Below are 16358 nucleotides of genomic sequence, written 5' to 3'. Positions count from 1 at the left end.
ATGAGCTCGAGCTCGGGCTCGATTTTTTGGCTCATCCTTAAGCTCGGCTCGAGCTCGAGTAAAATTTAAACGAGCAAAGACCAAACAAAGAAAGCTCGCTCAAGTTCGACTCCTTTACACTACTATTTAACATCTAAGAATTTGATGACAGACCTTAAAAAATAATAATCAATGCTTAACATAAAAAAAAATATATATTAAAAATATTCTTAACAATAGGCACGAGCTACTAATTAGTATTATCATGGTCAGGCAGAGAATTTGGGCCTGAAATTTATCCCCTTGGCACCAATCATCAGTACATTCTTTTATTTTTATTTTATCTTATTTTATTTTACCAATAAGAGAAACCCTCTCTCTCTAGATCTCTGTGGGAGTTCCAAAATAATGACACTGAATTATTTAAAATAATAATAATAAAAAATGATAGCGAAAGTATTTTATAAAAAGGCAAATCCATTTGAAAGGAAAGCTAGCCGGAAAGAGCATTCCAAAGACTCTCTCTATCTTCAACATAGATTCCCCTCTCTGTCTCTGTCTCTGTCTCTCTCTCTCGACCAGGAAGTTGGAAGCCATTGTCAAGGCTCGAGAACTCCTGAGGCAACTGTAACACCAAGTAAGTAAAGTTTACCATTTCTTAAGTCAAAATTTACTATTTAGCTTTGATATTTTAACTGCCATGGCTTTGAACAGTAAGAACAATATCCATAAGCCTTAGAATTTCGAAATAAAAGTAATGTTGTTGGTGTTTTCTTATATCATATCCCTGCATATTATTTTTGTTCTCTTCCTGTTTCAAGACAAATACTGTGTTCAATTTTTGTTTTTCTTTCTTTCTTTCATCTGAAGCAAACTACTGGTTCATCATGGTACACCAAAGCTATTTTATAATTATATAACCTGATTAATTATAGAAACTCCTTAATATTTGCATTAATACCTTTTTTTTTTCATCTGCTATAAATAATGTTGGGTATTTAAAGTCTGGTTTTGACCAAGTCTATAATTCCTATCAAAGAATGGAAGATATAACTAATAAATTAAAGTGTGGTTGCGTCGATCTTGTGGAAGGACAAGTAAGTAAGCGTAGTGTTTGTTCATATTATTTAGAAAGTTTGCCCAAAATATATATATATGGAATAGGATTTGGTGAATCACATGAGGGATCCCACTGATCCTAAAAAATAAAAATAAAAACAGAAAAAGTTGAAGTAGTAGTTGACGATTGTCTCTGCCAACCATGTTCTTTTTTTCTTTTCTTTTTTTCTAACTATTAATCAAAATTCTCTCTGCAAGTAGCTATGTATGACAGATTTATTTATATATATAACCAAACAATATTTAATTGCAGTACGAATAAGATAGTAACGTATTGTACTATTTTGTTGTGCATGATAAATGTTTTACAAGATATTGACGTATTTTACTATTTTTCTGTGCATGATAAATGTTATATATATATATACACACGTGTGTGAGAGACAGTCATTGATTTCTCTTGAGTAAAAAACTGGCAGAAATCTGCCGGGAAGAACCAAAAAAAAAGCTGTCGAGGAAGAGAAGCATCGTGCTTTTCCAAGAATAAAGAAAAGTTTCCGGACTTGTACCCAGTGTCTTTTAGACCTTTTCAACCATTTTTCCTTATATCTAGGAATAAAATTACTTTTTTTTTTTCTCTATAAAATATAAAAAAACACATCACAATAAATTTTCTTATATTTTTTTGTATTAATTAAATATCATTTCTTTACTCTTATTTTATTATTATTTTTCTCTTTCATATGGAAAAAAAATAAAAGTAGACATGGAATGTCAAGGAGAAAAGAGAGAGAACAATTTTTACAATATAATAAAGCATTGGGTAACTACAGTGTTTTTCAATACATTGAGAATTGAGAAACACTGTGACTACCCAATAGTGTTGGTTAAACTTAGGAAAATTGATGTGGGTATGTTTTTGTGGTTTTTATGAAATTTTTCCTAAACTTGGAGAAGTGAATGAGTTATAAGGAAGCTGCTGCTAATGCTTTTACAAATCTGTTTGGTAAAAGGGTTTTTGGGTTTTAGTAGTTTGATATGTAGCAAAAATTGATTGATTTAAAAAAAGTAAGATTTTTTTTTTAACAAAAAAAAAAAGGGTAAAAAAGTAAGAATGTTTAGTATAAAAAATGAAAATTTTTTATTTTGTAGTAGTTTTTTCATTTGAATAGTAGTATAAAGTGATTGATGTGATATAAAAAGTAAGAGAATACTTAAAAGATGAAAAAGTAAAATGAATAGTATTAAAACGAAATGGTTTACCAAACCTTACCATCAACTAGTGTCCCCTAAAATATATTCATATTATTCTGTCGTGGAATAGGTTCATTTTGGACAACATTGACCTGAAAGTCGCTTCTTCATGAATCATAAGGTTTGGAAACTTATCTTCAACAATATACTTACCCAGAAAACCGACTTTCGGATGCATGTTTATTTAATTATTTAGAGCACTACTAGCAGATCGATGTCTTATGTCTCTTTCTTTCCCTAAAAATAATAATAAAATTTTTTTTAAAAAAAAATCACAAAAAATAACATAGAGCAGATACCATGCATATAATTTTCCTAAATGGTTGGGTAGTACTATAGCTACTCAATCCTTTATTTTATTTCTAAAAAATCGTTCTTTCTCCTCTCACGCATCTCTATACATGCAATCCCCATTTGAAAGAAGCCCCAAGTGGCCCCATCATGGTCACGGCGAAGGATAAGTTGTCCATGGCGGAGGCATCATCGCTTGATCACCATCTCACACCGGTTCTCGTTTTTCAGACGGAAACTCCAATCTCTCTCTCCCTCCATTGTTCTATCTCTATCTCTCTCGCTCTCGTTCTCTCATCTCACTCTTTGGTGCTCTCAATCTTAACATGCACACAAAAGGTGGAGGATGGACTTCAGCTTGTTGAAGGAGCAATGTATCTATGTTTCTTAAAAAAATTTAATTGAGTTTTAAGGGGCTTTGCCCTATCTCGTCCTTTGCTAGCTTCACTCAAATAGCTGGTTAGGAGTTTTATAATGCAAATTCCACCTCTCCATAACTTGTCTAGGATTAAAAAAGAGAGTACTAGTCATGTTGGAAGAATTACTGTGTTTTGACATTCTTTAGAAAAGAAAAACACAAAAATATACTTTATCAGTTTTTTTTTTTTTTTTTTTTTTTTTTTAACAAAACTGAACAACTTTTTGTTTCGCACAACTTTTCATATATTAAGAGCTCATTAACCCTAAATAATGTATTTGCGATAGTTTTCCCTTTGCTCGTAAATGTTTTGTCATTTTACCAAGTATTTTGCGACAATATTATTCCACCCTTGGAAATAGGGTCACTCAGACATTTATAAATGTTTTAATAATTAAAATTGTTTTATGATCACAAGCTAGTTTAGTAATTAGCATCTTTTAATTATAGAGCATAATGAGTGGTATCTATCTGGATTTTATTAGGATGTAGCCATTACCTATAAGAATGTTGACAGAGACTACTAGACTTAGGCTCCGTTTACTTCGACGTAAAATGGTTTTTAAAAAATGATTTTTGCATTTTACGATATTTACTGCGACATAAAATAGTGGTCAACAAAAAATATTTTCTTTTTAACTGAAAATTTTTCTTTAATTTTCAGAAAATGGTTTACGGATTTCAAAACTGTAAACCATTTTCCTATTTTGAGCATCTCATTCTCAAATCGACGGACTGTGCCAAAACCCGCCCAGGACCTTGTCGAGACTTGCCCGGGACCCAACCCGAACTTGATCGGGACTTGCCCAGAACTCGCTTGTGACCCTACCAGAACCTGCTCGGGACCAGACCGGACCTGCCTAGGACCCGCTCGGAACTTGACCGGGACCCGCCAGAGACCCGACCGGGACCTTCTTGGGACCCGCCTGGGACTTGGCCGAGAACCGCCCGAGTCCCGCATGGGACTTGCCTGAGACCCCGCAAGTACCTGCCCGGGGACCTACCCGAGACTTGTTCGAGACCCCCCTGGGACTTGACTTGGACCCCGTCGGTACTCGACCGGGACTTGCCCAGGGCCCTAATGGGACCTGCCTAGGACTCGCCTGCGACCCTGCCGGGACTCGACCAGACTTGCTCGGAAGCCGCCTAGGACTCGACCGGGACCTCGCCAGGACCTGTCCAACACTCACCCGGGACTTGCCCGGGACCCACCCAGGACTTGACTGGGACCTTATTGGGACTTGACCGGGACCCCACTGGGACCTGACCGGGACTGGACTAAACCTGCCCTGGACCTGACCGGGACTTGATAGTGACCGGCCCGCTGACCAGGACTCACCCAAGACCCACTTGGGACCCCGCCAAGACTTGCCTCGGACCCGACCGGACCTGAATAGGACCTTTTCGGGACTTGACTGGGACCCTCCCAAGACCCAACCGACACCCGCCTAGGACCCACTCGGGACCCCGCCAGGACTTGACCAAGACTTGCCCAGGACCCGCCCGGGACTTGTCAAAAAATATTTTCGGCGGAAAACATTTTCCTTGAAAATTATTTCTTAGAAAACATTTTCCGGTATTTGGTGTGTACGCAAAATCATATTAAACATTAAATTACGAAAATGTCCATATCTGGTCTTGGGCAGGTCCTGCCAGGGTCTCGGGCCGATCCTGACAGGGTCCTGATAGGGTCTAAGCGGGGTCCGAGCGGGTCTCGGGTCAGTCGCAGTGGGGTCCTTGCGGGACCTTTTTCTAACATTGGTCAACATATTTTTGTAATTTAGAGTTTAATATGATTTAATGAAAAAATATATATAAAAAAAATCTTAAAAAAAAAAAAAAAAATTGACTTTCCTTGCACGAGGTAAACGCCGTAGAATCAGGGAAAACAACTTACTTGAAAATATTTTCCGACGGAAACCATTTTACGTTGAAGTAAACGGAGCCTTAATGTATTGTTTTCACAAGTATTTAGCATAATTAATGAGATTTAGTAAATTATTATACTATTGTAGTGAATATTAGTCATTGATTTTTTTTTTATTATTTTTTTAATGCAAATTCAATTGTAGATTTTCACTACTGTTAAGGTGCAATAGTTTCGTTCAGCAATCACGTGGACGACTCTAAACATGCATTATAAAGTGCAATTTTGAATACCATAAAAGACTTTTACTTCCCCCACTAAACACAAATTGGTTTTTAGGTGAAATGGTCAAAGGTCCAATCCAAAAAATGGTATTAAAGTCAGGATCATGGGTTCAAGTCGTGAGAGCCTCACATTGAGGTGCAATAGTGCCGCTTTGCTCACGTGGACAGATCTTAGAATATGCCTTGCGGGGTCCCATTTTAAGTGGCATAAAATGCTTTGACTTTACTCATCAACAACTGCCACGTCAACATTAATCATTTAACATTTAGGTCTGGTCAATGTAACCCAATCTATTTCCATCAACTTTTTGTCTGCATTAGATCAACATGGTGCTCTTACTTGCTTTAATTTGATATTCAAATGATCAACAATAACTCTAAAAGCATAATCTAACTATATTTTTGTATAAAACTTCTTTTGGCAGGATTAGTAGGATGGACGAGAGATTACTTGGATCAGACCCAAAACATAGTAGCAATCTATCAAGGAGGATATGGGTGGAAACAAAAAAAATATCCAAGATTGCATTTCCTGCTATGGTAGCAAGGGTTACTCAATTTGGAATGTTTGTGGTGACACAGGCATTTATAGGACGTTTTGGAGAACTGGATCTTGCAGCTTATGCACTCATACAAATCATTACTGTCCGGTTTGTGAACGGGATAGTGGTAAGATTTTTTATCTTCCTAATTATTATTATTTTTTTTGGATGCATGACATAATTGGGAAAAGTTATACTTGTAATAAATTACTTTTTTCGTTTGGAAAGCTTAATCTTTATGGTCCTCTATGCTCTAAAAGAGAAATATTATACCTATAACTTTTATTTATTTATATAATTTCTTGATACATGTCAAAATATGATTGGAGTTAGATTGGTCACTAAAAAAATTAAGACTTATAATCACATGCTAACACTTGTCTACTAATTGTAAAAGAGTTGTTAAAGAACTGCAGGTAAATAACATTTTTCCTTTTATATATATAAAAGGCACATATGTACATGTTTAGTCGTTTAGAGGCTAGAGCATGTATATGTCCATTTCCAACTCCTACCATCTTCAGATCAATAATGCAAAAATTTGCATTTTCTAAAATCATAAGAAGGAAAGAAATAGAGAAGACACAAAAATTGGACGAGCATCATCTTGCTTGTGGCTTATTTCTTTTGTATATATATATGCATTGCTTTCAAAGTCTACAATATGTAGTTAAAAACAAAAAGGGAAGAAGAATAGAAGGATCCTTCATTAATTCTTGATCACATACATATAGACAAAATAAGACATGTAAGGTTATATTGTATATATTTTATACATTGTTATATATTGGTTATTGGCCTGAATATGTATTATTGGCTTCTATATCTAGGCTCTTCTTGTATAGTATATATAATTCAATATACAATCTTATTCTCTACAGTATATATAATAGCCAAAAGTTTTTAGTTCGAATCTTAGTCACCATTATTCTCCTTCCAGTATTTTCATTAAATATTCCACATGGGCTTCACTTCTTGTTGATGGACAGTTTTAAGCCCACATATGAGGGAGAGTTTTAAAATATAATTTAAATGATTAAATTCATCTGTTTCTATCACCTTAAACTTCTAAGATAAGTAACAATTTAACACCCATATTGAATATATGCATTTATGGAAATCAATCTTTCTTTTCTTTTTTGTAATAATATTTCTAAGCAATGATAAGAACTCATGCAGCAAAGGGATGAGTTATGTGTGTGTAGTTCTATCAATGGGTAACACTTCTTCTTCTTCTTTTCCATATAATTTTGATGTTCTAGCTGGGCATGTCAAGTGCCACTGAGACTCTGTGTGGGCAAGCATTTGGAGCAAAGCAATACCACATGATGGGAATCTACTTGCAACGCTCATGGATCATCAACATTGTTGTTGCAACAATCTTGCTCCCCGTCTTCATCTTCGCAGCACCTATCTTCAAGCTACTCGGCGAGGAAGATGACGTTGCAGAAATAGCTGGATATATCTCTCTCTGGTTCATTCCAGTTCTCTACTTTTTTCCCTTTGCCTTCAGCATCCAAAAGTACCTACAGACGCAGCTCAAAAACCCTATTGTCGGATGGCTCTCTGCTTTCTCTTTTGTGCTTCATGTTCTCTTGTCATGGATTTTTGTGAGCAAACTGAGCTTGGGGATTCCTGGTGCAATGGGTGCGATGATCATATCATATTGGTTAGCGTTAATTGGAATGTTCTGGTATGTCTTTGGAGGTTGGTGCCCCAACACATGGTGCGGTTTCTCAATAGCTGCTTTTAGTGATTTATTACCAGTATTGAAGCTCTCATTATCCTCGGGTGTCATGCTTTGGTAAGTCATTCTTCTTCACCCAATTACTTCGAGTTTGTGATGTTCAAATATGTATATTAATGTACTCTTGTTTAACTTCCTTTCTACAATTAGTATATGTTTTGATTAGACATGTTTGGTTTGATTTCACACTTGTTAGTGTTGTGTATTGCATTGAATAGTTAATATATCTAACTGGATCCATGCTCATTAACTTAGCCTAAAACTCTAGTTTGATTTTATCAGTCTCCCTAACACAAGAGACCAAGTTGGTTGCTTAACCCCCTATATTTCTACTAAAGTGGACAAAGGATATATATATATTGATGATTTGGCCGAACCACTTCTCATTGAGGAATAGAATAAAGTGCTGGAAAAGATGGAGACAATGAGACTAATTGTAGAATAGAATCTCAAACAACACCAACGACATGCATTAATTTTTAATAAAGGCTAATTTTGCAATATCACTTTTACGGTTGAATTCCTAACTTCTATTTAATCACGGGCCGGCTTGGTCGACCACTTTTTCAATGTTATTAGTTTTCTTTAAAGAATACTTGTCGATGGTTTTGTTTTAGGCCGATAATTGTTGAATATGACGAACATTGTCTATGGTTTTGTTTATGCGTCCCTGAAAAACCGTCCGTTTCCCTTTTTTATCTTTTTTGGTTAAATATTATTTCAGTACCTGTAGTTTGCATCAAAATCAAATAGCCACTTGGATTTTCAAAAATATCACAAATGGTACATGTGGTAGCCAATAAACCCACTTGGTACATCCATCAAGATTCCGTTAGGTTTTTTAACGGAATGCCACATCACCCTTACACGTGGGTACCACGTGGCGTGGTATCTGGATTTTTGGGTGCCACATTATATATATATATATATTTTAAATCCCAAAAAAAAAAAAACAAAAAACAAAAAAAGAAAAAGAAGAAGAAAGGACGCCGGGTGGCTGGCCACTCTGTTTGGCCTGGGGTGGTTCGGTCACCCCCAGGCTGGCCGTCTAGGGTTGGGTGAACCACCCCCTTAGGCCATCCGGACGGTCATCAACCCAAGAGTCCTCGTCTGGGGTTCGTCTACCGCAAGTCCTGATGCCTTATGTTATTTTCGTATTTTTATAATTACTGTCTGTGGCCGTTCGGATGGGGAAATGTCCTGTCCGAATGGGCACCATTGCTTTGTTAGGGTTTTCACGTATTATGTACGTGGCCGTCCGGACGGACATAAGTCTCGTCCGGACGAGATCCGTAGAAGTTCAATTTTGAGTTTATTTCATATTTTAATTAGGGTTAGGGTTTGGGGGCCTATAAGACATGTTTATGGCCTCCAGAAACGCAGTTATTGTTTATGAATCAGTTTTGATGAATAAGAAGCCTCAGAGTTTAGCTTTCTTCATATTTTCCTTCAAACTATAGAGAGACTCGATAGTTTTGAGATGAATTCTTAGATTTTTGATAGACTTAAGATCTAAAATTATTTATCTCGTTCTTTATTGATGTTCTTCGCTGTAACCCATTAAGTCACGCTGAACCATTCGGCCACCCCCTTTGGCCAAACCCTCAAAAACAAATTTGAGGGTTTTCCCCTAAGGGGTGGCCGAACCACCCTCATGGCGCATGGGGGTGGTTCAGCCACCTCCTTGGGTCAAATCCTCAAAAAAATTTGAGGGTTTGGCCCTAGGGGGTGGCCGAACTACCTCCTTAGGCCATGAGGGGGGGGGGGGGGGGGGTTCGGCCACACCCATGCCGGCCATCTGGGGGTGGCCGAACCACCCCTAGGGCCGGCCTGGGGGTGGCCGAACAACCCCCACACCAAACGGGTTGGCCAGCCACCCCCTGTGGGTGGTTCGGCCACCCCAGTGTCACTTTTTTTTTCTTTTTTTTTTGAATGACAAAATCCAGGTACCACACCCATGTGTAAGGGTGATGTGGTGTTCCGTTAAAAAACCTAACGGAATCTTGACGGAGATACCAAGTAAGTATATTGGCTTACCACAAGTACCATTTGTGATTTTTTAAAAACCGAGATGGCTATTTAATTTTAGTGCAAACCACAGTTACTGAAATAGTATTTAACCCCCTTTTTTTTTTTTTTTTGTTAGTGAACACATTTTAAAATTCTTCAGTATTTTAAGATTCACCCTATCCTATTATTTTATCACACTGCTATAATTAACCCCTTACATTCCAGCTTAGAGGTGTGGTACAATGCCGTTTTAGTCTTACTAGCGGGATACCTGAAAAACGCCACCGTTGAAATATCTGCCTTTTCCATCTGGTAAGGGCACATGATCATTTTTATGGTTTGGATTTGAATCCACCGCAAATCTCCTATATTGAATTGATCGACCTTGCAGCCTCAATGTCATAGCTTGGGATCTTATGATTTTCATTGGCTTCTTAACTGGTGCCAGGTATATATATATATATATATATATATATAATAAATATCCCTTATTAATTATCCATTTTCCTGGTTTATTTGTTAAATTTGCATAAACTAATGCATTATATCATTCACTTTGCCTAGCGTCCGGGTTTCGAATGAATTAGGGAAAGGAGATGCCGAAGCTGCAAAGTTCGCCGTTAAAGTCATCTCCAGTATTTCTGTATGTCTTGGAGTAGTCTTCTGGATTCTGTGCCTTGTTTTTGGTCATAAAATCGGTTACTTGTTCACAAGTGACGAGGAAGTTATCGAAGCTGTTTCAGACCTCTATCTCCTGCTTAGCTTGTCTGTCTTACTCAACAGTGTCCAGCCAGTACTCTCAGGCATGTATTTGATTTCATTATATCATGATGATAGTGAAAGAAACATCCTCCCAAGCTCTTTACAAGTATAACCATGGTTGTAATCGTAAGCCAGTTGATTCTGGTGACTCATGAAATATTAAGTTTAAGGCTTGACGGGTTGAGCGCAAACAATTTGTTATGACCATGCTTGGGTGAAAGCTTGAACTTTATCCGGTCGGTGTGGAAGCTTTTCACGGTGTCTTAGAGATCTAGTTTGGGCGAAAGCCTGGATAGAGCACTTATTAAAAAAAAATAGAAGCTTCTTTTGTTTTTTATTTCTATTTTTCTTATTCTATAACTTGTGTTTTGCAGGCGTGGCTGTAGGTGCTGGTCGCCAAAGCGTGGTTGCATATATCAACATAGGTTGCTATTTTCTGATTGGGGTGCCGGTGGGATGTCTTCTTGGATACGTGGCCGATCTAGGAATTACGGTAAGAAGGTTTTTTTTTTTTTTCTTAGAAAAAAAAAATATAGATATTAAACCCGTTGAGTAATTAACCAACAATTCCCATCAGAGTCTTCCACTTTATGAAAAATAAGATAGTTTCATAAGATGGGATTTTATCAATGCTAATTTAAATATCACTAAGTAATTCTTGGCCTACTACTTCTTTACTATATATGAGATCAAAACTGGTGTCCATGAGAAAATAGATGTGCACTTGGACATGGGATCTGTTAGAATATTAATTGGAAAAAAATATAAAAAAGTCTCACAAACTAACAGTTATTTTTTAAAGAGTCTCACAATGTTCAAAAGGTGCTAAAGTAGCCTATCAAACTACTAAAGTTTGTCAAAAAACCATCTTTTTTTATATTCCTGTAATACCTTTATTCTTTGAAAAACTATAATATATAATTAATAAAATAAATAACTAAAAAATTAATTTGTCAAAATAAAAATAAAAATTTTAAAAAAGGAAAGGGGTGGCTGCCAATTGACCCAACCACAAGGTTTGATTTTGCATTTATCCATATTTTTATACCGCACGAGCTATTTGTAATTTAAGCCAACAATAGTGACCAATTTTTTATTCATTCCAAAAAAAAAAAAAAATTGTATTTATTCGCCCCTTGTTTTTTTTCTTTTATCTTTATTTATTTTTTGTTTAAAAAATATTTTAGTTTATTTTTATTTTATTAATTTTTTTTAGTTTTTAAAAGATTAGGGGTATTATAGGAATACAAAAAAAAAATTGTCCTTTTTGACACACTTTAGTAGTTTGATAGGTTATTTTAGTACTTTTTAAACATTATGGGGCTCTTTTTGTAATGATCGTTAGTTTGGAGGACTTTTTTTATATTATTTCCTATTAATTAAATGTATTTTTTTCTATTAGTTTACAGTTTTAAGAAAAATAGTGATTTAATTATTGTCAGTCACAATTTAGTTCTTAATTTTTTTTCTTAATAAAACTTTTCAGGGTCTATGGATTGGAATGATCATTGGTGTCATGATGCAATCACTCGTGCTCGGCTATGTTACCTTTAAGACTGATTGGAATGAACAGGTAAATCTCAATGATTGCAATTTGCATATATATATATATATATATATATATATATATATAAATGTCAGTTAGGATGATAATACATTAAACCGTACTTTCAAAAATTTTATATGATAGAAATGTTATTTAGGATGATAATAAATTAAACGACGGTTTTTATTGATCTTTTTATATAGGTGAAGATAGCATCTGATCGCCTGAATAAGTGGCTCTTGCATCCTTCCAATGAATCTAATGGAAACTCTGCTGAGGAAAGACTTATGGATGAACATTAGTGTTTTTCCTTCTCTCAATTTTGTGTTTGAGGCAACCTACGACCTAAAGGGATGATTCTTAGGTGCAGGGTAGATATTGAATAATTGAACCCATTAAGGTCATTTTTGTTCGGTCGCAAGAGCTAAGGATTTGATAAAATCTTGATGTTTTCATCCCAGCTATATATCCATGCTGTGAACAACTTGTTATAACTGCATTAGGAAGTTAATGAATGTTTATGGAGCCCGAGCCCTCTAACAGAGTCATTCTACAAGTCACCTTTAAAATTAATGCGACTTTTAAAATCAATGTTAAATTAAAATTCAATAGTAATTTATCACAAATTCAACAATGATTTTAAGGCTACGTTAGTTTTTGAGAGATACAAGAAGGACATGGGAATTACATTTAGCATTACTCCAGTTGACAAACTCAACAACAGTACTTTGCTCTCAACCGGCTCAGGTGGCAAGAATAAAAAATTTAGTAATCTTTCCTTTCAAATAATGTGATCTCTTAAAACAAAATCAGTAAGTGTCTTTCTTTCAAATAATGCAATCTCTTATAAGAAAATTAAAGAGTATATTTTCCTTCAAATAACATAATTTCTTAGGAGAAAATGAGGTATATTTTTCTTGATTACCTTTACCAGCTTGCACGTGTTTTCTATAAAACCTAAGGTTTATTTATTTTATTTTTTTGAAGGGACAATCATTTTAGTCTCATTTATTGATGAAGGATCACAAACATAAAGCTCTTACATCACAGAGCAAAAGCTCTAAGAAAATCATAGCCAAAGCTATAAGGTTAAAAGTCATATATACATACATAACAATTCGACATTCAAGACCTATCTATGACATCAAAATCCGTTAATCCATAACTAATCTTCAGTTGTAACAACAAGTCTGCTCGAGACATACTCAATTCGATACATAGGTAGCAACATCCTCATGCCGAAACTCATCTTCCTCGACTCGCAAGTCACGAAATTATTCACATCCTCAACCCAACTGGCCAGGACCACAAATATAGGAAAAACTCAGGGAAAACGGAAAGACAGGAAAAAATAAAAATAAAAGCACAAAAGCCTACAAAACACCACTAGAGGAAGGCTGCCGGATGATTCTAGCCAGAAAGCGAAAAAACCACAAGAAGGCACATGCAAGTCACAATCCGTCGCGGGGTTGCCGGAATCAGAAGCGACAAGTGCCGTTAGAAGTGGGCGGGGCTGGTGCGCGTGGTGGAGTGACACGTGTCGAGGTGGGTCTAACGGAAGGACATAGATCGAGCTTTGAACAGTCTGATCCAAGAACCCCATCAACCTTAGAAAAAGACACGGCAAAAATGGTGGATGACACACTCGGCGCGGTGGGGCTTGAGCCTGTAACAAAAGAAAAATAAGCAAAAAGAAAGGGGGGGGAGCAAAAGTTCTCCCCAAACCTAAGGTTTATTGAATAAGAGGTATCCAATAATTTCTTTAGCATATTAATTTCATCTTGTATGAAAATTGGGAAGCCTCGGCTGCCTCATAGTAGTCAATACTATAGCAATAAATGAAGATTTCAGCCGCCCAACAATTTGATATGGTAAACATTACGCTACACAATCTAGCAATCCATAATCATGCACTATTTGTACAAGAGAAGTGCTATATTTACTAAAGATTTTCTTCAAAAGTTGATTATCAAATAATTTGCTATTATGGATAGAGAAATTTTAGGTCTCCCAAATTTGTTTTTCAAAATTTGGCTTTCAAGTGATCTGTTACCATCCTATGTAATATCTAGTTTGGGTAAATAAAAGCATAAAGAGATAGAATGGTGATTGGTGACACATCATTTGGAGACCAAATTTTTAAAAAAAAGTTTGAGAACCCTAATATTTCTCTCATCCATAAGATTTATTATTTTGGAGACGACATAAAAGAAAGTTCTAAAATGAATGATTTAATATTATCTTTTTAATAATATTATATTTATTTTGGAAAATGTGTTATTATCTCATTAAATGGTAACACATCACTTGGAATGCTAGGAATGATAAAGGGAAATTATTGTGGGAGACAAAGAAGAGAAAATACATGACGAAAAGAAAAAAGTAAAAATGAAAATAATATTTTAATGATATAGAGAATGATAAAGAGAAAATATTGTGAAGTGTATATATGTAGATAGGAAAGAGAAAGAGGTTGCGTTGAGAGGTGTGTTGAGACAGGAGAGAGAATGCGTTCTTTTCAATTTAATAAGGCCCCGTTTGGTTCGCGGATTCACTACAAAAAAAAGGCCATTTCTTCACGTGTCAAACAGTAATATTTTTTGGCACGTCAGTAAATGCTGACGTGTTAAAAGTAGCACGTCAACAAATAATTTACTGACGTGTTAAAAGTTACACGTCAACATTTACTGACGTGTTGAAAACAACACGTCAGTATTTCCTGACGTGTCACTTTGGCACGTCAGTAAATTGGAACCAAATTTAATCTGACATCATTTTAAAATTAATAAATAATTGGTTGATTATTTACTGACGTGTCAGTATATGACACGTCAAGAAATATTGACGTGTCACTTTGACACGTCAGCAATTCTTGACGTGTCAGTTTGACACGTCAAGAAATATTGACGTGTCAAAGTAACACGTCAACATTTCTTGACGTGTCAAAGTGACACGTCAAAAAATATTGACGTGTCAAATTGACACGTCAATATTTATTGACGTGTCAAATTGACACGTCAATATTTCTTGACGTGTCTATTTGACACGTCAAGAAATTTCTTGACGTGTTACTTTGGCACGTCAAGAAATATTGACGTGTCAATTTGACACGTCAATAAATATTGACGTGTCTATTTGACACGTCAAGAAATTTCTTGACGTGTCAATTTGACACGTCAGTAAATATAATATATATATATATATATAGATAATAGGAATTCCAATTAACATTCAATAAAATTAATTTTTAGAAAACAAACACCGGCCAGTACTTTAATATATACTTTTCTTTTATAACACATACCGTAACCCATGCCATTTGAACATTCAAAACTAAAATAAAAAATAAAAATAAAAATAAAAAAATCCCAACTGTTAGCCATGTTTTACTCGAGATACCGTATATATATATATAGCAAAACCATGCAAAAGGATATATATATAACATGGCTATTTAACGTGCATGCATGGTTCAAATTAGACTAAATGATATATATATATATATATATATATATATATATAACATGCATTTTTCTCGATCTCGTTCATTTAATTATGAGATACCAAATTTGGTATTTCATTAATTAAAATAATTAAAGTAACAATATTGGTGATAGATGATATTAATTAAAGTTTTGACAAACACACACACACACACACATATATATATATATATATATATATATATATATATATAAATCATGCACGCTATATATCATTTAGGTTTGAGCCATGCACGTTAAAATGAAATTGTTGTTTGTAAGATTAACTGCACTATTCACATACATAAAATAAAACCAAATACATGAGAACTCAAATGAAATACAAAAGAGGAAAACATAAATTATATTAGTATTAATATAATTAATGCTATATTAATTATAAACATATAAACATGTATATATATACATACAAAACAGAAAAATATTAATTATATTAGTATTAATATATATAATTAATACTATATAAACATATATATAAATATAGATATTAATATATTCCTGACGTGCCACATAGGCACGTCAGGAAATGGTCTCCATTTTCTGACGCGCCACTTTGACGCGTCAGGAAAAAATAAAAAATAAAAAAAGTCCGCCCTTTTTTTTGAAATTTTTCTCTCTTCTTATTTTCCCTCTAACTTTTTTCCTCTTTTTATTCTTCCCTCCTCATTCATTTTCCCTACACTCTCTCTATCTCCTCTCTCCACGGCAGATGGAAAAAACACAGAAGAAGAAGAAGAGATCCAAGCAGAAGAAAAAAAGAAAAAGGAGAAGATCTAGAGTTCAATGAAGCAGAGAAAGAAAGGGATCGAGGAGAGAAGCAGAAGAAAAAAAAAAAAAAGAGAAGAGAAGAGAAGAGAAGATGGAGAAAAGTCAGACCTGGCCGGAGAAAAGAAGAGAGAGAAAGAAAAAATTGAGAAAAGAAAAAAGCCCACAGTGCAGAGAAATTAATTTCTCAAGTGGTGCAGATCTGCACCGTTTCTTTTTTTTTTTTTTTTTTTGAGAATTGCAGATGCACCGTTTCTCAAGTGGTGCAGATCTGCACCACTTGAGTGGTACCAAGTGGTGCAGAGAAAATTTTCTCTGCACCGTTTCTATG

The 16358-nt window shown here is 35.1% G+C and overlaps 1 protein-coding gene across 1 annotated transcript; it reads left to right on the top strand.

The window, feature by feature from the left end:
* Positions 1–540: 540 nt before the first annotated feature.
* Positions 541–12219, top strand: LOC132167435 (protein DETOXIFICATION 24-like). Its single transcript, XM_059578405.2, has 9 exons — positions 541–616; positions 5578–5821; positions 6957–7498; positions 9677–9763; positions 9843–9899; positions 10016–10254; positions 10588–10706; positions 11700–11786; positions 11963–12219. The coding sequence occupies exons 2-9, from the start codon at positions 5588–5590 to the stop codon at positions 12059–12061; spliced, it is 1464 nt and encodes a 487-aa protein (XP_059434388.2). The 5' UTR covers positions 541–616; positions 5578–5587; the 3' UTR covers positions 12062–12219.
* Positions 12220–16358: the final 4139 nt, after the last annotated feature.

Source organism: Corylus avellana, chromosome 2 (assembly GCF_965113065.1).
Source record: "Corylus avellana chromosome 2, dhCorAvel1.hap1.2, whole genome shotgun sequence".
NCBI classification, from domain to species: Eukaryota; Viridiplantae; Streptophyta; class Magnoliopsida; order Fagales; family Betulaceae; genus Corylus; species Corylus avellana.
Note: the sequence above shows the minus strand (reverse complement) of the source record. Positions and strands in the feature narration are given on the sequence as shown.

Coding starts and splice junctions, on each gene's coding strand:
- LOC132167435 (XM_059578405.2), top strand. CDS start 5,588: ATGGACGAGAGATTACTTGGATCAGACCCAAAACATAGTAGCAATCTA. Junction 5,822..6,956: donor GGTTTGTGAACGGGATAGTG/GTAAGATTTTTT, acceptor TTGATGTTCTAG/CTGGGCATGTCAAGTGCCAC. Junction 10,255..10,587: donor TGTCCAGCCAGTACTCTCAG/GCATGTATTTGA, acceptor TGTGTTTTGCAG/GCGTGGCTGTAGGTGCTGGT.